The sequence below is a fragment of the Plectropomus leopardus genome, chromosome 1, assembly GCF_026936395.1.
Source record: "Plectropomus leopardus strain MGB_pleo_1.0 chromosome 1, ASM2693639v1, whole genome shotgun sequence".
NCBI lineage: Eukaryota > Metazoa > Chordata > Actinopteri > Perciformes > Serranidae > Plectropomus > Plectropomus leopardus.
Genome location: NC_142176.1, coordinates 10,742,213 through 10,767,612, shown reverse-complemented (window position 1 = coordinate 10,767,612; position 25,400 = coordinate 10,742,213). Strand labels below are relative to the sequence as shown.

Below are 25,400 nucleotides of genomic sequence, written 5' to 3'. Positions count from 1 at the left end.
TTTTTACTAGTGTTTTGATTTTTTTGAACACAAATGATTGCAGGAAGCATAATATAAAACCACCTCTCTCAAGTTATAAATGAAATAGAAATAGTACAACCTGTCGTAGGATTATAGGAATCTATATTGAATCATTTGAACTTCCATAATTCCCTCCATCTGTTGAATGACAGAACAAGATTGACTCGTGTTTTCGTCCATGCTCTATCATGCTCTCCTGTTATTTTTTTTAGTTCTTCAGTCAGTTATTTCCTTTTTCCCTTTACTGATCCCGACACAGTATCAGCCATAACCATAAAATATAACATAAAGAAACTACAACTGCCCGTCGTATCACCATGCAGAGGGAAGCCTGCATCTACCCGTGAATGAGAGGCTCGTCCTCGTGACAGTGAGACATGTCAACATCTATGGCGTCCTCTTCGGATGAGCTGTAACATTAACTAGCTCAGTGGTGCTCTGTAAGCTATTAGTAGGTCTGTGTAGTAATTCGGTTGGCGGTTGTAGATTGGTAGAAAGAAAATAGTTCCGACATGAAACTGCTCATAACAACGTCTGTGGGTTATCTTGAGTAACTGTGTCATGATTTATGGAAAGAGACAATGCTGTTGAGTTTTTCCAAATGTATTTTTTTGGTGCTTTGATTGCTATAACCAGAGTGCCATCTAGTTACATTATGTTGGAGAGAAGGCAGACATCTCTATGGCTGATATCTGCAACTCACACAAAAACAGTCTAGACTGATAAATTGCACTACAGGTTAGAGGAAAAATATGTATTTTTGAATGTGGGTTGATCTGTCCCTGTAAGAAAAGCTTTATAGAAATAGCTAATGTTTTTACTGATGGCTTTGTTTGCTTATGCAGGTCAAAAAGTGGCATCAATATAAAACTTAGACTTTTTGATAACCAGTTGAAAACTCCTTAGAGCTGATTTAAACTCTGAAATAAGCTAAATAACACAAACTGACAAAATCTCACAAGTATTGAAGATGGAATATTTCTAACTGTTTTTAATAATTAAATTATTATCCTGGTAACGGTCATAGTGCTTTCAGTGAAGACTGCTGATTCGAGTCTGTGGTACCTTGTAGTCGTAGCCAGCACTGAAGAGGATGCCGCTGCTGGTGGGGTGCCACTCGATCACACCCACCCGTCTGCTGTGACCATACAGCTCCAGCACTGCCTCCGTCATGTTGCGCCTCAGACCGCCCTCTGGGATCTCCCATACTCGCACCTGCCGCGTTCATATAAACACAGTAGGAATACACAGTGAGTCTGCGTCACCATGAAGCACACAAACACAAACACACACACACACACACACGCACACATCTGCAGGCGTTTTCATAAAATGGGCCAATAAGTATTATGTTTTTGTCAGAGGCCACTCCATATTTTTCTCTAATATGAAACTGCAATCAGTATGACACAGCGAGAGATCCCTCTGATCAAAAATAGCAGAGTATCAATGCAGCCCATTGCATTAGGATTAGACTGGATTACAGTGATGGCTGCAGGCCCTGTGTTGGACCAGGGGAGATTATCCTTCAACAAGTGAAAGTATTATACAGCACACAGCACTACCATGGCTTTACTATGCTCGGTAGAGTGATGTAACTAATGCATGTACTGGTAAAAAAAAGGCCTGCAGATTCTTAGTATACGTCATGTAACATCTGAGATTATGAATGATACTGATTTAGAGTTGTAATTGTGTATGATGTAATTTATGTGGACAGAACAGAGAGTGGATTTGTGCTCAAAGGTATTTCTCACAAGCGATAACCTCCAGGGCTGAAAAATGAGGCCAATGTGTCAAAAACTGCAGTTCCTCAAATGGCCACCAGAGGCTGGCTCCAGAAGTGAGTCAATCCCCGTAGACCCCTATGTTGAAATGCCCAGTTTTGCAACAGGAATTAACATGTTTACAGCCTTTTACAAAAACGGTTTTGGTCTCTGTTGCTAATTTCAACCTTAATGACGACTGTACGGGGGGCGACATTTTATACAACTCACCTGTTTCATATTATTAAATTAACTAATTTACCTTTCGGTAACAGTTGGGTGCTGTCTGTTGACTGGTCACTGCCACAGCAACAACATTTGTTAGGTAATGTAACCATGGCATAACCCCTGATTGAATGTAGGTGTGGCTGTATTAATTTTGGTGTGTTTCAGTTAATAGCGGTTAACTATATGCTGAACAAGGGTTAAAAAACCCTTGTTCAGCATATAGTTGTTTAGTTGTACAAAAAGACCCTCTCAGGTTTTGGATATTCAGTTTTTCCGGTAAGTCACTTTTGTTTTGATGGTATTAAGCCTGTATTTTTGCTATAAAAAATTGAGATTAATGTTAATTTATTATCTGTAAAAATGCTTATTTTTTCAGTCGCAGCATTACACAGCATTAGTATTATCACTGACAACCATAGCTTTAAATGCACTATGCTAACTAAGATAGCAGCTTAGCAGCTCATTTTAGTGTTATCTCCACCTCCTTGTCACTTCTGGCTCCGAAAACACAAGATGGTGATGGCCAAAAAGCTGAACTCCATGCTTCAAAACAGGAGTCGACAAACCAGTGTGTGACGTCACGTTAGCTATCTGCATTATCTTACACAGTCTAGGATTTCACATCCGTCCTTTGCCTACAACAAAAACAACAACAACCAGAGCAGATGTCAGCCAAAATCCAGTCACAATCTCACGTCCAGTACTTGATGACCTCTTTGCTTTCTGGTTAAGTGGCTGTCAACCTCAGCATCTAACAGACTCGAGACTTTCATAGATCCAGCATGTTCTCCACATCATCAAAGTGTCACTGTCATACAGTACCATTAATGTCCACAATCATCCTGAGTCAACCTGTTTGGTACAAAGCAGACATTAACAATGAAAGACAGTGAGTCACTTACCGAGGTGTCCTCAGAGCAGGATGCTATGATGTTTTCAAAGAAGGGATTCCACTTGATATCGAGCACATTGCCTTGGTGGCCGCACACTTTTGGGTGATGAGAGTCGAGTCGGCCAGACTGAAGCAGAGCAATGAAATTTAGATATTTTACATTTACTTTTCTTTCTTTTTCTTTCTCAAGCATGTAGGTGAAAGGAATGCAAATAAGAGCATCTGTCAATCCAACCCTCAAAAAATAGAAGCAAAAATAAAATAAAATTAAATGAAAAAAATATTAAAAAATGACAAAACAACAAACCATAACAGCAATGTCTAACAGCTAGTAAAGTTAAAATACAGGATAATAAACATGCTATGGAGTACATGTAATCAAAAGCATTTACACTCAGTTAAAACAAGATCTGGAATAAGGCATTTAAGCAGCCTTAATGGTTGTAGTTTCGTTTTGGGTCTTTTGGAGATTATTTCATGTATAAGGTGCACTGCAAGAGATTTATATTTTATCTTGTTCATCCAGTTACTTTGATTGTCACATGACGATCTATTGTGCCGTGAGCCATACAAAAAGTAAAAAATTATAAACTGATGTTAGTGGGAATTAAACTGAATAAAACAAAACACATGAATGCATGTGTTTGTATCTTGCACATAAAGGTGCATTTAAGATACCCAGAATGCAGCACCTGTTGTGAAATGTGAGCATAAATTACACAAAATTAGAAAAGAATGGAGAATGTTTTTTTTCCCAAGACCTAACAGGCAATGATAACAAATGATAAGAAATTAAATTAAGCAGCTACTGGATGCAAATAATGAATCTGTCTTAATCTACATTACTGAAGAAAACAATTCTTCTCTGTTACTGTTGTAACATGATGGATATAATCTAATAAAAGTGAAATCACATCAGCGAGATAACTTGATAAATCCTGAACAAAACAAAACAGACCTGGTTATTGTACAGGGACATCTGAGAGGCACATGATTGTTATTGCAATAACCCGCAGAGTCCACAGAGGGGCAGTGGCTCATAACAGCAGATGACAGAAGCCTCTTAATGTCGGTCATGTTGTCATGAATGTTTGATGTCACTTCAATCCACTGACCTCTTTTTTTATTTCCTCAGAGATTTGTTTAAGAGCATCGGGTCACGCCTCTGTGAAATCCTGTGTGTGTGTGTGTTTGCATACATGCACCATCCACAGATTCACTCCAGATGCATTACCAAGCCATAACAAACTCTACTATTACAAAATAAAACATAATAACTGGAACAAAAATTTCATCATCAGCATCTCTGCACCTTCGCCCACAAAGAGAGAATGCAATAACATTTTCATACTGCCCGTCACGCAATCACACAAGACATTTCATTTTATAACAGCCAGAGGCAAAATGATGAAACTTAAAACAATTCTGTGTATATAGATAGTAAAATATCAGCTAGTGTTTATCCATATAGATCAATATTAGCTTGCAACCGAAATCTAGCTGGTATATTAGATAGCAACAAACATTCGGTATATAGTGCATTAACTTACTGTGTACACAAAAAGGAAGCTGATCAACAGGCAGTTTTTAAAAGTGAGAACTGTAGTTAACCCTCATAAAAGCAGGAGGCCTGCTCAGAGAAAAATGTTTCAAGTTTGCCAAAGATACTGCAGGCTTTGCTAACTGGATAAGGGACAAATGCCAAAAGCATTTGAGACCAGTGTCTGCCAAAATTTGACAGCAGTGAAGTGGAACATCAATTCAGTCAATAAAAAGAGGAGAAGAAAAAAAGGAGACAGTGTGACTAAGCAAGAAAGACTGTGCATTCCAATACCAATACGACCAGACTGTTTAGTCTGCCAGAAAAAGGTTTAGTGTGTCCAAATACATAGGACGCCAATAATACAGAGATGCCCTACTGCATCTGTCACATTTTTTAGTATGTAAGTCAGCATACTTTTCTGGCTATTCTGACCCACAATCCTCTGCGCAGCGGAAGATGCGTCACATTGACTAAGCCGTAGACAGATAACAGCTGACAGAAGCTGCAATGACGGATGACAATGAATTTAAGTGACTGTTTATCAGTCAGAAAGTAATAATAGGAATATTAACTTATTAAGTGAACAAAATAGTCATAAAGATAACCAACAGCAAAAAAGGGTACCCACACAATTTCAGCAAAACGGCATACATGCAGGGAGAGACAGAACTCAAGGAGAAAATGAAGAAACACACGCGATGTTAAACAAAACGGCTCGTATCGACGCATGTGAGAAAATAAATTTGCTGTTATGTTACAAATGGTTGAAGGGTATCCACGAAAGATTACTGTTACAATTTGGTTATACACAACAAAATTCCATGACTATTCCAAAGCTTTCAATAATTAGGGGCCGAGCACTGAACGGTCCAAGGACCCTCTTGGAATGCAAGGAATTATATATATTTATTTTTTTCTTGGACCCAGCCCTCAAACCCAACAGGAAGTCAGCCATTTTGAATTTTGTGCTCATTTTTGGCGATTTTGGGCCTCGCACTTTTGCCATCCTGTCCTAGAGCATTACCCTTACCGACTTCAAAAGAGGTGTGTCCATTCTCAATCCCTTGATGATAAAAAGATTGTGCAAAACTTTTACGGTTTTGCCGTTAAGTGGCATACAATTTTGATGTCTTGCCGTAATACAGGAAATTGTTGTACCTTTGGTGTACATTGTCCGATCGGCCTTAAACTTCATAGGTTTGATAAGGGTCCTGCCCTGAACACATCTGTATGACAATATTCACTTGTCGTAATAGTGCCACCTACTGCCAACAGAAAGTAAGCCTTGAGGGACAATTATCATTGGATTTACTTGATTTGAATGGTTTGGTCAACAAATGATGTACACAAAGATGACATAGAATTTGTCTCCCCTCTACTACATCATGTGAAATAGGTCACTCCAGGGTCCAAACCCTCTGCGTATATTATCCGACTTCCACAGACACTAACGACCGGTTTAGCTGGAGTCCAACTGGTACACCGACATATGTGGGGGTGCGAGGGCCCGTTCATCGCTGCTTGCAGCTTTAATTTTGACAAAATTCCATTACTTTTCCAGGCCTGGAAAATATGATCGTGAAATTCTGTGACTTTTCCAGGTTTTTCCATAACCATAGTGGCCCTGGCAAAAGGGCATAATTATCAAAATAACAATGATAGAGAAATGAAAATGTAATTTTACTGTCATGAATATGAAACAGCATGGTAGAATCTGGTAGAATATTTCAGTAGAGCCCTCTGGGTTGAATTCTGACCAGGTCAACAATGGCATCAAGAGGGTCAAAGTTCAAGGCACAGGGTTGTGACAAAGTAGTATGTCCCAACTGTATGCATACTCCACGCAACAGTTCAGATTCTGTAAGGGCAGCTCCATACTGATGGTAAAAGATTAAACATTTGGAACACAAGGAGAATGGTTCATAAATGTAATTAATTTGAGTTTGCATTGAAGGCATCACTCTTGTGTCATTTTTCCTAACTTTGGACAACAAAACATTATCATCACACTCAAATATATGTGTGGATGTAAATTTCAGCAATACAAGAAAAAACTCTCCCTCTTCAATAGAAAATGTAAAAAAAAAAAAGAAGAAAAAAAGACAAGTGTGGCTATGACGTATTAGCTTTTTCTATAAATGTTACTGTGATGTTTTAACATGGCCTCAAAACATTAATAACATGGGATCTAAGGGACTCCTTTATTAAGTTGGAACTAATTACCTGCAAAGAAATAATGTCTTTTGGGAACCACAAGGTCCACGGTGGATTATGAGGGAATCAGGAATCCTAATGGAACATGATTAAATAAAATACAGGGTATTTAGAGCTATCTCTCAACTAAATTCAAGATTAAAAACTATGAATGAAAATAGTTTTGCTAAGTGGAAGACTGTCAGGAAAGAAACAGATCTACATTAAGCCTCTTTGTCTTTCCTCAGATGAGCTGTAATGGTGACGCACAGATGTGCAAGTCAGGTACCAACAGCTCCAGTACGCCAGAGGCACCACACTGTGATTGCTACTAACTCTTATTGATCTGTATTGCCAAATAAATCCTTATTAACAAGACTTACACTGTTGTTCTGTGGTTACAGTATACATTATTCTAACAGCAGCATTTTATGACTCCTATGGCTACATTATGATATGATATAATAATAATTATAATATGAATGACTGAATTAAAGACGGGGAGCATTTCTTCTTCAAAGAATTCACTGTTGCTGCAGCTTCACATCAGTGTTGCTGCATGCTGATTCAGTAAGACGATAAATCTGAGCAGTGGAAAAACAACATGCTGAGTCATGCTGAAATTAAATTGATATTCTGCTGCTGTAGTTTATCATATGTTAATAGTCAAGTGCTCTGATATGCACCAACAGCATGGTCTGCAGCAGGCTCATTGGATTGCTGTTGGCACATGTTTGAATTTAGAGCAGAGCTGTTTATAACAATGACCCACAGTAATCATTTAACTTAATAGTCATAAAAAAACTGTAGCTAAATAACATTATTACTCCTTAATATGAGCAGCACCCACAATATGTTGAAAATTTTCTTCTACATATGCCATAAAAACATGCACACTGTCAATTACTCTGTGTAAAATGACTTCTGAATAAGCATCTACTCATATAACATATTGCGTTAAGTTCTGCTGGTGAACAGAAAACAAAGCAAGTTGAAATAAACCAGCCAAGTTGGAAGAAGAAAATGTTGGCATTGTATGTTTTTAAAACCATGAATATGTTACATTTGCATGTTTCATACATTTCATATCAATGTTTGTGAAGTGGCATAATATATAAGCTGAATTCATCACTGGGGGGTGGAGGGAACAGTGGATAGCGTCTGCAGCTTGGCAGACCAACAAAAAACAAAAATTTGATTTTGCGAGTAATTTTTTTGTTCCTAGTATCTTTTTAGGCATAAAATGCACCTGCTTTACCAAGACACATTGCTGTTTTTTTCCTCTTGGGATAGTGGCCTCAAAAGTGGTTACTTTTTTAAGAGACATGGCTGCTTTTCCAACCGGGACAGTGGCACGAAAATCAATTTATTTATATATTCTTTTTTTGTTTTCTTTTACTGAGACATCACTGTTTTTCTTTTAGAGGTTGTGGCATGAAAATAGGTTATGTTTTACTGAGAAATGGCTGTTTCATTGTTGATAATCTGCTCATTATTTTCTTGAATAACTGACTGATTGTTTGGTATATAAAATGTCACAAACTAGTGAAAAATACTCGGCACAATGTCATAAAACCCAAAGTGACATCTACAAATTGCTATTACTTTTTTGGCGAACATTTTAAAGCCGAAAGATGTTTAGTTTATTATCACATAAGACAAGAGAACAGTGGCAAATCCTCACATTTCAGAAGCTGAAACTAAAGATCACATGGTATTTTTGCTTTATAATTATCAATTACAAAAGCTGTATCATACACAGTGGATAACAACAGTAGCAGTACGAGCAGTGACTCAAAAAGCGCCACACTAACTGCACTCTTTCTTTGTCTGAGGTGACGAAGAGGTGTTTGTGACCTTATGTGTCCATTTCTGGGCCGGTGTGTGTGCCAGGTGGTGCCAGCGGTAGTCCTTTCACTTGCTAGCGGTGTTGTCTGGGGGCAACCATATGGCTGTCTCGCCGGCTGTCAGCGAAATATGTCTGCTGTGCTCACACCTGGTCATTAGCCAAACCTACCAAAGATCAGTTTGTATTTCTAATGGAGGAGCAGGAGGAGCTTATTTTGAAAAATCTGTGGTGTAAGGTTTTCGTCCTTGTGTGTCTTTTTGTCATTTTTTTACCTACTCGACAAACTGTTTCAGATTAAGACATCGACTAAAAAGGGCAGACAGCTATTGATTTTGGTTTAAGTATGACTGTTGACACCACTCTGCAGACCATATCTCCTCCTAATTAAGATTTAACTCCATTCATTGATTCAGCACTTTGATTTATTTAAAAAAAAGACTATTTTCTATTCCACAACTGTAGCCTAAATATTTCATAGTTTGCATTTATCAGAATGTGCATTATATACTGGAGGTTAACAAAGAAACTGAAATATGTATGCCAGAGGATACAGCATGAAAGCATCATCCCACAGAAGCCATCATCTGTGCTCCTGCTGCTGCTGCTGAATATGAGAAATGTCATTTCTGAACTCGTCAACTCAGCAGAAACCAGAGGAAATGCTTAAGTGCAATCCTTTGATGAGGAGGAAATCGATCGAGTTATGGTCTTTGGACAGGTCACAGATGGAGTCATTACACAGCATGAAAAATACCACAATGAAATATTAGTTTCACATCAAGAATTATTAGTTACTGTAGATAATAATGTGTGTATTTTCTAGTTGTTCAGTGCAGACCATTTCAATTTTCCAGAAAATATTGGCATTTTACTATCAACAAATAGAGTCAAAAATAAAGCAACTTATAATTTCAGCTTTTTTCTGGATATTAACTTCATGTCCTTTCCTCTTCATGATTTCATGACACAACTGGCTAAAAAAATCTTAAACTTGTTTCCTCAGTAAACCTACTATCGACAATCTAAAACAGGGTTTTTGTCAAATTCAATATGTTAACTGTACTGTTATAAATTAGTAACATCAACTGTAAAACAGGAAATCAAAGAATATCAATATGCAAAAACTCTCATATGACAGAGTAGTTTTCATCTCACCTGTATACTTCAACAGCATAATAAAGTCCCTGAATTTCAGTCATGGTTTCTTTTGGTTTTGGAGCGTCACCTTATATGATTTTCAGTGGCTCCATCTGGCCACCCCTATTAAAAATTCTTGGGGTGCCACTGCTGAACATGGTAAATTACCCACTAAAAGTCAGCATGGTACATTACCACTGAGAGCATGTTAGCATGCACAATTGGATACCTGAAATTCAGTTATGGGTTTTGATTTTGGTGTGCCAGCCCTTAATTTCAGTGGCCCCATCTGGTCATCCCAAGGAAAGATTTCTGTGGGCATCACTGTTCATGTGCAGCTGAACAGCTTTAACAGGAATGAACGGGGCCCTGCCTTCAACACTATATCCAGTGCTCTTTATACATCCATGCTTCAGATTTAAAATAAAAAGGCGGACATCGCTGCAGCTCTTACTGTATCTAACCACCTAACTAGCAGAGCGAGTCGTCCGTCTGTTTCCATGGCTGAACTCCATAGCTCCTGATGATATAAAGTAAGATGCAGCAGAGGTCTCCCAGCTTCACAGCAGAACTGCTCAGCTTTCTGAATACTTCTTCTGCACGATAACAGCTTGACTCAACCCTGCCTGGCAGCTGAGAGCTTTTCAAGTGCCTTGGCACAGACGCTCTTAAAGAGGCAAAGCACTTTATGGTGTTTCTCAGACCTTACACTTGTAACTACAAAGTGAAGAGAGAGAGGCAACTATGTTATAGCCTTGTGGAAAAAAATAACACTCAAATAACACATATTTGTACTGCGCTGTTCATAATACAGAGATACATAAATACACCAACAATCGGCAACACACAGTAAACACTTGCTGAATCCAGCAGCACTTCAATTCATAACAGGCATAAAAGCAACATATAGAAACTAATCTGTATTTGTCATATCAAACACAATATCACCACCACACATAGCAGGATTTTAAATGCAGTACTTGGAAAAAAAATCCTCTAAATACATTCCATGATTTATCACTTCTATCTGCATAATACCTCTTAAATGTGCGACTGTGAGGCTTATCCTGCATATTAAAATGTGCAATACTGTTGTGTAATCAATAATCCAGCAAAAGCAGTAAAGCAGATTCTGTTTACCAAATGTGAAGAGAATTTTCAGTAAATAAAAACACATTCCCTTTTCCTTTAAAAAGAAAAAGAATTTCACACTTTCAATAAAAACAGTGCTCTTTTGTCTTGTTTATGGGAAATACCAGTATGCCCTTATGTGATCCTGTTGAAAAAATCTACCTTGTTAAAAGTTCGGTTTTAATACTGGCTTGAGGACTTCAGGCTGGCATGCTCTGTAACAGCACAGACTGTGGTGGATTTGTGTGGAAACTGTCTTCAAACTTCAGACACTAAAACTAAAATAATCTGCTAAATCTATAAACAAAATGTATGGTGTAAAACCCTAATATTAATACAGTGTAATACACCTCAACATCCTAATGCTACAAATCACAGTGAATCACTCAAGTTTTGACTATTAACTAAACATAATGTACATTTTCAATAATGCACAAATGCCCAGGTTCTCTGACAGTACTCACACAATAATAAAACATCACAAATCTCCTTTAACACTGATGCATACAGTAAAGTAAAAAAACAGCTAACAAACAGCCAATCAAGAGTGTGATTGGACACTTACCTGGGACACAGGTATAACAATGAAAGAGCCCCCACCGGCACTCTCTGTGACGACCGCCAGAAACTTGGAGTTGACGGCACAGAAGTGGTTGTCATGGACGTTCTTGGTGATGGGGATACCGTCGTAGCAGTGCTCCCGGTTCCCTACTTTTCCGTAGACATTTCGAAACTTGGAGCTTCGGTAGGTCGGACGCCATGACATCTGAGGAGAACAAATAAATACAACAATAAGGTCAAGTTTCTGTTTGGACAAAAAAATTAATAGATTACCAAGCAGCAACCTTCAGGGCTAAAAAATGAGCACCTATGGAAGTGCCAAAAACTGCATTTCCTTGATTGGCCACTAGAGGCTGGCTCCAGAAGCAAGCACCAATTTCAAAATGCCCAACTGTTCAAGATCAACAAAAAAAAATGTTGACTGTTTAGGCCTTCAAAGCGTTTTTTTTCCGTAGAGATATCGCTGCTTTTCCTACCAGAAAAGTGGCTGGTTTTTACGACATTGCTGCATTTCCAGCCACGTTTGTGTGCCCCACACTGGGTATTATAAGCCAAAATATGATGCTTCCTGAAGCTTAACCAAGTAGTTGTGCCTAAAATCTAAACACACAGCATTGTTGATAAAAAAATACAGAGGACCATAGCTGCAGTATATCACTCCTCACTTTATTAAAACTTGTCCATCATTGTTCTCATTTAAGTCTAACAACACCTGCGCTGTAGTTAATGTATGAGCTGTGTAGTTATGTTATGTGTCTGTTTCACTGGTTATTATAACGGCTGGTTTGATTGTTTTATTTTCAGAATTAACGTTAGAATTTGAACAGATAGTAAATTCTAGAGGGAGGGGTTACTATAAGCCCCTTCAGGTTTCTTAACCTCTCCTGCACAATTCTTGTCATGTTTGTTATTATGTCTACTACTTTAATCACATCTTGTTCTAATAAGTTCAAATTCAAATTGTTGAAATATTAGGTTTCAGTGTATCTGGACATTTATGTGTAATGTATTCATGGTTTGTAGAAATGTTCAATGCCAACATTATTTCTGCCTGTTAGGTTGTTGTATAAGGGCTGCAATTAACAATTGTTTTCATTATTAATGAATCTGTCCTATTGTTTTGAATTTTTAATTGTCTGTTAATAAAATATCAGAAAATGATGAAAAGTGCCTGTCACAGTTTCCCACAGCCCACTGTGATGTACTGATTGTTTGACCAACAGCCAAAAACCCCAAAGGCTTCTACTAAATTTATAATCAACTCTTTAAAGCATGTACATTATACAGTTTTACTTAGCAAGATCTATAAAGGTTAACACACAGAGCCAGGTCGGTACAGTAACATGGAGAAATTACATTACACTGTCAGGCAGAGTTATCTGTACCCTTTAAGTATTGTCTGGAACTTGACATGATGACGATAATGCAGACAGAAGTGGTGAAGCCTGATGTCAAATTCACATCTACCAAACCCACAGTTGCAGGGTGGGCTGTCCATCTGTGCAGACATGATAACTGTCACACATGCAGTTGTGGGAAATTGTCCAAATTGGTCATGGGTGTGAGACTTTCGAAGGGTGAAAACTGGGTGAAAACAGCTTTGACACCATTTCATGTCGCCTTAGAGGCAATGAGTAATGTGTCATGAAGGTAAAGACATTTCTTCCAAATAACTTCATGAGAAAAGACAGCTGTAAACTAAAATGACAGATTGCAGTATCCTGTTGTTTGTCACTCTATCTTGTCTCACATGGATCTTATAGAAAAGAAAAGCCGCCTTTGTCTGCAGCTGCTACACACAACAAAAGAGAAGTGGTTATGTTTGAGTCAAGATGCTTCTTTTGTTTGTCACTCCACCACAAGAACGCATCGATGGAGCTTTTGATTTTTTTGGAGTGAGCTGCAGAAGGACTCAAAGGTCGACCTCGTCACAGGAAGTGAATGTCAAATGCCCTTTGTCCCGTAAGGAAAAAAGTTGGTGTCATTTCTTGCTAATGAATGTGGCTAAATTCTGATAAATCTTCAGAAGCCGGATCTGTTTTTGAATATAAATTTCAGCTACACTACTGATACCAGTTCACAACAGGATCTAGCGTGAGAGGATTTACGACTCTTGTCAGATCAGTAGCAGCGAAGCAGGATGACATCAGGCAATCCTCTATTCAGCATTGTTCTTGGGATGTGGAGGGGAACTGGTGGGAGTGGTGTACACATGCAAATAGAAACATCCTCAGACCGTGCGGCTGCCATTGTCTCTGCCCGTCCCTTTCCGTCTCAAACCAGACTGGAGAAATGGCAACCAGTAGATTACAACAGTGTAGATGATCACTTTGTCTTCACTTCAGCACTCAGATGTGGCAGCTGTAGTGAGCCTGACGCAGTATTACAAAACCACTGCCATTACAGTCACAACAGCTTATTGTGCTTCGGAATTTGACATATGGTGCTGAAACTGTTACGTGATTTTTCAAGATAACTTTTTTTTTTGCTGCATTTTAGAAGGAAATATTGCACTTTGAACACCACTACATTTTTCCTGACAGATCTGTTACTCTTTCAGATTAAGATTTTACATCCAAAACAAAGGATGCATTTTTAACTAGCTGTTGTGGCTATTTGTCCAAAATCAGATGTAAACAAATTTTAAACCTATGAATAGATGTATGCAGGCATTGTGTGGATGTTTCTGTTTTGTTGTGGTGTATTTCTCCTAAACAAGTAAACAAAGAAACCACGGCTCCTTCTACCTCTCTTTCTCTGAAAAAAAAGCAACCCTCAAAGGTGCATGCTCGTAAGCGCTGGGGTTTTTTGTAAAAAAAACAAAAAAAACAAAAAGCAAAAAGCAAACCAGTACCCTTAAAGTCATACTGCTACCAAAGAGTGCTTCATTTGATACCTTTTCTTCTACTTCATTCGATGCCCATGATGTGAATGCAAGCATTAAGTTAAGATGCCACCAGATGCCACAGGTGTTGTGGCGTCTGGTGGCTGCCCACTTCGTAAAACACAATGCGTTCAACTTAAATCGCAAATGCTGATGACTTGGTTTTTTTTCAAGATCTGGGTTGGATGCAGGTATCATTTGACTGAATAAGTTTCAATACTACTTGGCACTTGGTTATGTCAGCCAATGCCTTAAAGATATCGAGTACGGATACCCAGCCCCAATGTTTTTCTACAGCTGTATAAACCTGAGGTGCCTGTAGAGCTGTCAAATACTCACAAACCAAGCAAAAGAAAATACTGTCTAAACAAAGAAAATATCTGGAATAAATCAAACAGTCCAAATATTTTTAAATAGCTCCCACACTACCCAAATGATATCTAAAGTCATTAAAACTATAAAACTAGCTCCAACTTGACCAGTTAGAGCAGAAAATACAGTAAGATAAACCATATATATATATATATATATATATATATACATACACACATACTTCTTTGAAATGTTTTCAAGGAAAGGACTATACTTGTGATGGACTTATTTCTTACATTGATATTATATTTACTTCAGTATTACTAGCATTAGAATTATTACATTTGGGTTTTTAGACTGCTGTTAAGACAAAAAGCAATATGTAAGAGTTGATCATGAAAATAAGTCAGTTGTAGCCCTTAAAACACTCTACAGTATGTACTGTGAGTAGGTCATATGCAACATAGAAACATCTAAAACTCATCCCATTCAAACGCAGTTTGACTGCTCTGGAGCCATGTCTGTATGAGCAGCATAATAGCAGCTTGTTAAAGAATTAATGTAGAACAGAAGAGCAGCAGAAAGCGGCCTGAGGGACGGTTCGAGGAGACTCGCCTGCTTTGAGCTCTCTTTACAAGGATGCTCATTCATTGGTCACCGGGGTAAGGCACAGAGAGGATATCTGTGTGTGTTTGTGTCGTTCTTATCTCACGAGGGTTTGCAGCAGAAGGACACACAAACAGACCACGAGCAGCAGCGTGCACACACACAAAAACAAAACAACTCAGAGAAAGAGAAAATGACTTTGTATCCAGCAACACAGATCACAAGATGAATCCCTCTAGGATTTTTAAACAGGCCTCATGAACTTTGCCGAAAGTTGTTTTTGCATATTTTCACCGTAATTTTTTAAAACCAAGTTGGATTTAAATTCAATCCCTTCATATCGAATATATAATACACATCTGGAAAATGTTCTGACTAAAGTTTTAGTAATCACCTCGCTGAAAACATCACCTTACCTTCCCAGTGTCCTCACAGTGACACTACAGTCACAGAGTTGCTGCGGCCTTCTCAGACTGCAAACATCCACCCTCCTTTCTAAGCGCTCCTCCAGGATCTCCTCTCTCCCTTCCTTCCTCTTCAAATCCAGCAGGCAGCCTGTGTCAGCTCTACCTCCTTCTCTCTCATGTTTTTCCTCCCCCCTCCCCTTTAAACTCTCTCTTCTCCTCCTACTGGTACTGATAGCTGGAGGGCTAGCACTCCCCCCTTTTTCTCCTCTTGCTCGTCTCTCCCATCCTGCCACTCAGTCGGCCCTCTGTCTCTGTCTGTCTCTTCCACAGTTCATGCTCCAGACCAGCCAGTAGTAGCCATTCATCCTCTTTCCTCTCCCACCCACTGCTTGTTTGTAATCACAAGGCCCTTCTGGGCTGATTCCCAGCACCACCGGCAGTTTCTCACTCCCTCTCTTAATCTCTTATCTGCACTCTAATCCTTCACGCTTCAGGCATGAAACCTGCCTATTTCTGCAAAGACAGGTGGACCCCAGAAGGAACGTCTGACACTGTGGACCTTGTTAGCAAATGCAGCAGTGCCAAAGGCAAGAAGATAACATTTGTTACAACTGGACAGTGTAACAAAGACCATCAGACAGTTGCTTTTGAAAAACCTGAAATATTTATAGACAATGAATGTAGAAGTCTTATTCCTGATAGAGTTGAACAATCCAGAGTTGTCCCAGAGATAATAAAACTGTTCTCTAACTTTTAGGTACGGGCATTTTACACATACTGATGATGCACTGAATTTATAGTCAGAAATTCAATATTTTGTCTTGTACAGTTTTCATTTTTGGTGCTATGTAACAGGAACAGAAAAGTAACTGACGGGAGAAAATACTTCGAATCTTTATAATCCTTATATCCTATAAGATATGTTGAATGATATAATTTAGCTGTTATTTAACTGAAATGATCATAAAACAGTAGCTGTAATAGGTATTAAATGTTAAAATCATAGAGGTAAAGCTTTAATATTTTGCATTTTATTCCCACATTCTCACATTTGACTCAGTGTGTGATTTGACTCTGGTGTTTACCCGTTGTGTTTGTGGCACAGAACCTGGGTGTTTTTTAGGGACACATCACAACATTTCCCAGTGGTGTTTGAGCCCCCAAACCTGGATGTATTTCACCAACCCGTCCTTGTTTTTCCAGCAGCTTTTGTGCCACCAAATGTGGGTGTTTAAAGCCAAAATTATATTTTCCTAACCACAGCAAAGGGATTTTTGCGTCTGAACATAATCACACCTTCACCACTGTAACTGAGGAAAAATAAAATTTCAATGTATTTGTTTCAAAAAAATGTACTAATTCAATAATCAGTTGTTTGCAGAAACATTCAATGCAAACATTTTTCTGGTGATTGAGTTGCAAAGTCTGTTTCAGCTCCCAGTTCTTCAATTGTTATAATTATTATAGCATGAAGGAGCTATGCGTGCCTCAAGTCTGATTCATGTTTAATAAGCTCTATGACCCGCAAATCACAATCATCATGTTACCATGGTCCGAAATGTATCAACAAGGTGCAAGCAACACTTGAAATAGATAGTTAATTTGAGCATCAGTGTTTGTTCCTATTTAAATGGACATTATTAACAATAATTCAATGATAATAAAAAACACTGACTAAACTTCTTTGCCAAGAATATGGGATGTTTTCCTTTGACTAAATAATATTAGGGAACTTGTAAATCCTAAAAACGTCTTTTTGCATCCTCGTGTAATGCCTGTTTAAAGATTTAAGGAGCTGAGATAATTGCATGAGTGACTCAAGCTCCTAAATCACAGCCTGTTCCTCACTGACGAACCCTGAAATCTCGACTCTTTCACTATAAACGCACTCTGAAACGACCCCTGGTCATGTCGATACACCGAGGCAGGTGTTATGGTGAAAATTGCATCCCCTGACGGTTGTCTGTGTGTTTGAAATGTGGGTGGAGCCCTGCAGGTTCACTGAGAATGAGGTTTGGCCTCTTGGCGTGTTTGTGTGTGCCTGTTGTGTTATATACTCGTCTTTATGATGTGTTGTACATGTGTGTCCGTTTATGTGTCTGCGTCTATTTCTGACCATGTGTTGTCTGTTTGCAGCAGTATACATTAACTGTAGTTTTCATGGCTGCGAGGCAGACCACTCCAGAGAGTAGAGTGTGTTTATTGAGTTTTTTTTTTCGTCTTGCCTGAAGACACTGCTGCTGCTCTGCTGCACACTCAGTTTTTCTCTTTCCTCCTCTCTCTTTGAGGTTTTAATGCTCTTTTCCGATATCCTAAAAGCAGCAAATATTTGTGTCTCTGTTAAAAACAGTCACCAAACTATAAAACTAGCTGTCAAACTGCAACAAACCACAAAATAAAAATAGTTATTTTAATAGGAAAAGCATCATTTAGCTGGCCTCCATTATCCCAGCTGCAGTCGAAAATCCACTCTCCTCTCAAACTAAACCCAGTCAATAGCAGCATACTGACTCATTATGAACCATAAAAGGCCATTCAAACACTACAGAATCAAATCAATGGGTTAAACTATTCCAATCAAGATTTTCTCAATGCTGGCGCCAAATAAGGAAGTTTGGCCATCTGAGCTCACATTCAATAGACACAAAAGGTCGACTGCATGTCCTGTCACTCACACACAGTGAAGTCCTGTCAAGACACCATGTCATGTTCTGTCTTTTCGTCCTCTCTCTTGGCAGCGACACTGTATAGTCATTTATGATGACTTCCCATCTCTGCGAGGAGTAAATATCACAAAAAGCGAGACATCCTATTGGTCCTTTTGACCAAATCCTCTCTCAGTGTGAAGTGGGAAGTGACTCAGGAAGTGTCACAGCTTGCCTGAAAGTGCTGGAATATTTTTTACACTGCTATGGCAATGCCTGATGGGACAACTCTGCTAATAAAAAGCTTTTTGTGTTGTGAAGTTGCGGATCATTAGAGCAAAGTATTTGCATTTTACCAGCAATCACTGGCCGGCATTAAAGGGGATCTATTAACATATTTTGTGTCATATAGTAACAATGAAGGATGTTAAAATTAAACATGGCCAGAATTTTAAATAATGAGATCAAGGTATGTAGAGGCAATCCCTGTAAGAAAAACCTCAAGGTGGGACCAGTCTGAATACTGTTTCCAATAGTTTTTTTCTACTCTGGCTACAGTATGACATCATAGTGTGCCAGATTTCTTTATATGGTCATCTGCTCAACACAGGTTACTACAAGTTTTTCAATTATGTAGCCTCCACTGCTACTTGTAGCTACAGGCTTATGTCAGAGAAAAATGTAAACTTGGTTGCTTGATGTTGTAAAATTCTCCCAAATTTTGGATCATATTCCTGCTGGAATATGGCTATGTCGTGTTTTGAAGCTATTACAAGTGATTTTTAATGGTAAATAGTTCCCCAATTCTCTGTTCTTTGTCACTCCTCAACTGCAATGATAGTGCAGAAATGCTGTAATGCAAAATGGGTTAACAAATTATAAGTGTACCAGCACAGACACTAAGACAAAAATAAAGTGCCTTTTGACCATTAAAGCATGTAAACATGATCCAGCAGAAACCCTGAATACAGATCTGACCCCTTAAAATGAGCACAGTAGGTCTTTTTTAATTATGCCCAAAGCATAGTAGAGCTTAACCCTATCAGATAAGTCACATTTTCAATTTAAAAAGTTTATTTCTTTATCAAAAATGAACATGTATTTTCTCAATGTGAAGCCATAGGGTGTCATTTTATATGTTTTGAAGAAGTTAGAGTGGATAAAACTTTTTGGACACAAACCTTTTTACCAGGATTTAAAAAATTTAAATACAGCGATCTTATCAGCCATTTTTAAGACAGAATATCAACCTGTTAGTCTCTAAAATTAAGTGTAGTCTTTACTTATGAAAGTAAATACAGATAAAATTGTATTTTTAACAGAAGAAAAATGATAGAGCTCTTCTGAGACTGCTCACAACCCGACCAATGAAATGCATGTATAGCAAAGGATTGTGGTCGATAAAGAGAGCCGAAATGAAACTGGAACCAGAAATGTTCAAAGAATCTCATTGACAAATGGGACATTGCTAATAACAAAAACTCAGCCTGGTGAAAAAGCCTTTTTCAACAGTTCGAACAGTTAAAAGAAGAACAATAGTGTTTTGAAACATTTAAGTGGCTTTTTATAAACATCATTTCCCACAAGCCCTTGGCTGTAGACCTTTGCAGGCTCAGTAAAGGAAGAGTCCATGGCTTAACCAAATTTAAAAGGCATGACAGAGAAGAGCAACAGCTGAAAAGGTTTTTACACAGCAAAGCAAACGAAATAACAAAGGCTTGCTTGGAAAAATTCATGGGAGCTGTACCTTTCTCTACGCTCAAAGAGTAGCTTTATGAAAATCTTTAATAGCGAGTGTAGTGCATTCTGAATTTAGAGCATGGAAAGTAAATCCCTGGAACATTTTTCCAGAAGACCAATGAAAGAAATGCTACAAGAGCAATTGTACAAGAGTAGTACAGAGCAGATGCTTGACCGGATGTGACATCATGATTTACACTTTGTGTAAGCAAGAATTAAGCACATCAATAAAAGCCTACAGTCAGCAACAATGACTATCAGCTGTTGTAATTCATAGCAAAAGTATCAGCAGTCACTGAAGGAGAAACTGGCACCTCAGTGTAAGGCTCACTTTCAAGTTTCCATGAGACACCAGACTGAAAGGCTACTTAAGACCAAATTTTACTTCAGAAAAAATCAGCAGAAACTGATGCACAATACCCAGTTCAGACAGCCATGCATGCAATATTTTTCTACAGCATCAAATACACACAAAAGCAAATGAACTGCACAAGTCTGCAGGCGATCGCAGCTATGAGCGAGTGGCAAATGGAATAAAATAAAACAGAGCAGAATAGATTTAACACACCTGCCCCAACAGCCCCAAAATGAATCAGTCCATCTGGATTTTTGTCTCTCCAGATTTTCCAGATGGTCAGTTCAGGAATGTTGGAAAGGTAATCTTTTATTTGAGCCTGCATTAATTTCAATCAGTTGAAGAAAGAGGTTACAGGAGCTCCTGGCACTCACACAGTCTCCATTATCTGGCCCATTAATGTCTATTATATCAATTCTGGATTTTCTCAAACAATTAAGAAGACACACAAACACACCAAAAAGGCTCAGCTGTAGTTCATCACATTAAAGTGAACAGTAGGTTAGGTGAAAGGGCAAAACTTTCCTTTTATTGATGTCAGCCTTCAACTGGCAGGTGGAGGGTGGGTGGTGCTACATGACCTCCACATGTCACATCTGCAAAGTTACAGTATACCCCTGTCTTACAAAGCTTTAAAATGGACAATATCTTTGTGACAACGATAATGAAAAAAATAGACCAAGTTAAATGCAAGATTACTCTTTATACAGTCTTTGTGCTGTAGATTGTAGCCTGGTGAAACAGCAGCCAGTGCTGTTTGAGTTCTGGAGTGTGTGTTCATGATGATAGGGTATTACTACTCAGCGATAATGACAGGAGATGCAGAAGCTCAGCTAATGGCAGCTCTTAGGCCTAAAGCCAGCCCCATTAAGCAGCGGTAATAGTGCAGAGAGCACACAACCCAAGGACAGGAAACCCAGAAACCCAGCTGAAGGGCACTTATCAGAGCACAAGTACGTGGAGGAGTGTGTGTCCTGGAATCTACACACCGCCCCAGAGTGTAAAAGGAGGCTGACGTCAGCAGTGTAATCATCCAGGTAATGTAATTATTATGGCTATATACTGTGGTATTTTCTACGCATTTTGCTATGCTGACAAATACTAGCCCTTTTCTCAAGAGCATACAGTATTTTAAAAACACAGATGTATTTTTCCAATTCCACTAAAAAATATTGGTCACTGAAAAACAGAAAAAAAGGTCTAAATTAATAATCTCCCTTGCGCTTTCCTTTCCTTTCCCCAAGGAGTTTCTGCCACGTGCTTTTTGGAGCATAATGATGCGAGCTGGGCGTCACACCCCAAATGACAGATGGGGGGGTTGGAAACTCAAGGTGAAGGGAAAGTCCAGAGGAAGACAGAGAAAGAAAAGCAGACATGTGAGGCACAGTGACAAAAGAGAAACAGAGATGAAGGGAGGCGGACACTGCCTTGAAGAGAGAACAAGGCATTCAAGGTGAAAGAGAAGACGAGATAATAAAAGAGAGGAAGAAAAGGCAGGAGGAGACCAACAAAGAATGATGAAATATTTAAAGAGACAAAGAAAAAAGCAGACAGAGAGGAGGAGCAGAGGAGGCTCTTAGCAGACAGAGATTAACTCCCCTCTGTCAGACCACCTGCCTGCTCTGAAACACACACAGACTTCTAAAACTGTCTGGAGATAAATATTGATATTTTCAGTATCTATAAACTTACAACTGAAGCATCAAAAGATCAAAATATCAGCGCCAAAGAGGCGTTTCAGCTTCATCTTTATTTTTTTCTTTATCCCCACAGTAATTCCTCCAGAAGGCAAATTTCTTCTAAAGCAAGCAGGGTTTCAGCAATGTACCGGTTTAAAGGTATACCCAGATATGAAAGTTGACAATTATCATACTGTGCACATTTGTTTATTCACAATATAAAAAAACGAATACTTATGTTTCCATCCCTTTAAGGGTCATTCTGACTGATAATAACAATAATAATTCAGTAATACCGTGATACCGTAAAACCGCAGTAAAGAGAAAACATGAATGCACAGTGTACAATCTTTACGTGGTGGACATCTGTTTGAGCAAAGATAACACGTAAAGATAATTGAAATTGTGTTTTAGGGGAAAGCTTGTACATTTTTTACAGAGGGGACATTAAAGAAAGTTGATTTATGTCATAGTACACAAATCTCATCAACTCTGAAATGAAATCTCTCTGGCAGTGGCTCATATTGAGCAAGCCAAATGGCACAGAGCCCAAGACGCAGGAGCAGGAGACGAAGGAGACGAAGGAGAGCACTTTCATCATATTATTGAAATCCATCATTGATGTATGACTACAAAAACAGCTCACTGGAATCATTAATCATTCGGCCAGTTATGATTTCAGATCTGTAAAGATATTGCATTTTAAAATTTCAAGGTGATTGCTCAAAGAGCACGTTGTCCTGCAGGAGGTTGGATCATTTCAAGGAGAGTGATTATATGCACATCACACAGAGCGTTTATAAGAAAAGGTTTTCCTCATTGGTCATTTAACCCAGAACCAGAGACAGGGGGCAGGGGGCATCATAATGACCCCTTTTAAGTCCAATTCAGAATGTAGCTGTGTGTGATGAGCGTGTTAACACTTTAGCCTACATTAGGTAAGAAACTGTAGGTGGCTTTTTTTTTTTTCACAAGATACGCTGTGATGTGCCTGTATCTCTGGGCTCTCTGTGCGTAATTGACTGTATCACTGTATGCACGCACGTCAGTGTCTTCTGAGGACACAAACAGTGATCGTGGTGTCTGTTCCCATTTCAATTATTATGTGTCAATTTTTTTTTTTTACCGCAGTCTGCGACACATGGCCTCCTGTCTGTTTATCATTGGCTGTGTGTTGTAATGGATGTGACGTACACAAACCAACTCACTAAAAGTTTGCAAGGCGGGGGTCAAGATGCATGCCCAAAATAAAAGCCCACATTTCTGGTAAGAAGCAAAAACATCTATTTTAAACATTATAGAAGACTTGGATATCAAGGTTTTTGGATATGCGCAAACACCGCAGCACCAATTTTATCAAGAAGGTGTTGATGCAAGGAGGCAAAATGTCAAGCAGCTCCAGCTGTTCCACTTCTCTATCTTATGACATAATAAACACATGGTAGGGCTCGTTAATCGGAGCTTGCACAGTTGCGTGTAAATTAAACTATTATTGAAATATTATTTTTCATTAGCCGTGTAAACAGCTTACTAGGATTTGTTTTTTTAAATAACAGCAAAAAGATGGACGTTTCTGTGCATGTAAACACACTCACTGTCTCACTGTCATGGTTTAATTGGACACTTGAATAGAGCCATTATTACTTGTTATTAGCAGGAAGCAATTTGTTGATTTGAAACAGGGGGGACAACACTGCAGTTAAATTAAAAATGCTATGTAAGATTTAATAATTTTTAATAACATATTGTAAATAGGCCCGCATCTGGACAGGACCGTGTATGGCAGGACAACAAAAGGGACGTAATTTGGTGATTTTACTAACAAGGGGGGTGGTGTCCTTCCCCATCCCCCTAAAATCGCCTGCTGGTTATTAGCAACACCTGTGCTTTCCCTCTGATGACAAATTGAACTGTCTGCTGTGAAAAGGCCTAATTATGAATCCTAATTTTCTCACCGGAGGCTAGAGCGTGGGAAGATTAAAAACACAGTGCAGCAACCTGTTTCTCTTCTCCATTAAAACCATCAATAAAACCATTTATTAATTCAAATATTAGTCATCTTTAAGATTTTGAACTTGTTTGATCTTTGCAGTGTATTTATAGCTCAGTTTCTTACAAGCTACTTGTTCATCCAAACTGAAGGAGACACAAAGCTTTGAGTTCAGAGCTGCAGAGACTCAGTATGCTAGCTCGACCATGTCTGCGACCAGATGGACTGAACACCCTTCTGGTATCTCTGCCTCCTCAATCTATCACTTGTCTCTTCCCTCTTTCTCTTGTGTCCTCTCACTATCTCTTCCTCTCACTCCGCCTCCCCTCGCAGGATTGGACGGATGGAGAGCGTGAAAAAGGAACCTAGACAAAACGTGGCCAAGCTAAGTGCCAGACCATCTGCCTGGCCAAGGACTTCTCCGTTCCAGACATTGGCCATCAGAACCTTGGCAACAAGGATTTGTGCTGCTAGAGTACTGATCTTCCTGTCATTTTTGTGATACTGATTGGAAAGACATTGAAAAATATGATAATGAATCCAAGAGGAAACAGAATGAGAAAGATCAAATATTCTTTAACCCAATTTCCAACAGTAATCTTAGCCAAAAAAACACATTTACATATAGCAACAAATAATTTGTTTTCATTTTTGAAACAGTGTTTTGATTATTAAAGTTCCTCTTTGGGCTTTCATTAAGACCTTAAATATTCTTCTGCGAAATTTAATTCAAATTTACATATTCAAAAGCGTTTTCCATGCAGAAAGTCTCTTCATGCTCTCCACCTTTGCATCATTTAGTAGAAATATGCAACCAGTCCCTGCCTCTATTTTCACCAGCCGCTCACCCTGCTCACTTTCAACATTGCTTATCAAACACACAAATCTCTGCTTGTAGACAGTAACAGAAAACATGAGCTTTTAGTTTGACTACCTTACAAAGTAGATATTAAAGTTGCTAATGTTTGATAAACCGTGTTCCTGATTGCCAGCTCTAACAAGCTGAAGTGAAACTTGGATTACAAAATACCACTATGTTGCTACAACTGGCTTCTCCTTGTTTCATACAAGTTGATGAAATTGGTTCCCTAAGTTTATGAACCCTGGAAGTCAGAATCCATGTTTTTGAGCATGTCTTTTGGGACACTGCACTTCCACGGTGGAAATGTTCAGCCATAATGTTGACTGCTTATTTTGCTCATTTTGCTTGTAGCATATAAAAAACACCATATTACCATGTTAAAAACTTTACTTTTACTGGGGGTACTATGTTGCATGTACCTGCATCAACATAGTGCAATGTGAGAGGTGATATTGGAGAGTGTTAGCTGGGCTACTTAGCAGGAGCTATGCCAATTAGCTCTGAGAGTTGACAGATAATGAAATGGAGATTTCCACACCATTACTTTATTCTATAGTGCTTAACATCGACAAAACAATGCCAGGTCTCCACAGCACTAT

The 25,400-nt window shown here is 38.7% G+C and overlaps 1 protein-coding gene across 2 annotated transcripts in view; it reads right to left on the bottom strand.

Moving 5' to 3' along the window:
- coro2ba (coronin, actin binding protein, 2Ba) overlaps positions 1–25,400 on the bottom strand; it is a 63,121-nt gene that overhangs the window by 12,557 nt on the left and 25,164 nt on the right. The window contains exons 1-4 of one of the 2 annotated variants that reach the window (XM_042491764.2): positions 15,540–15,732; positions 11,326–11,526; positions 2,918–3,034; positions 1,087–1,236 (exon numbers count right to left, since the gene is read on the bottom strand). In XM_042491764.2, coding sequence (XP_042347698.1) covers positions 1,087–1,236; positions 2,918–3,034; positions 11,326–11,526 — 468 coding nt within the window. In that variant the 5' untranslated portion in view covers positions 15,540–15,732. Of the gene's footprint in view, positions 1–1,086; positions 1,237–2,917; positions 3,035–11,325; positions 11,527–15,539; positions 15,733–25,400 lie in introns of those variants that run through there. The other variant, XM_042491754.2, reaches the window with a different exon arrangement.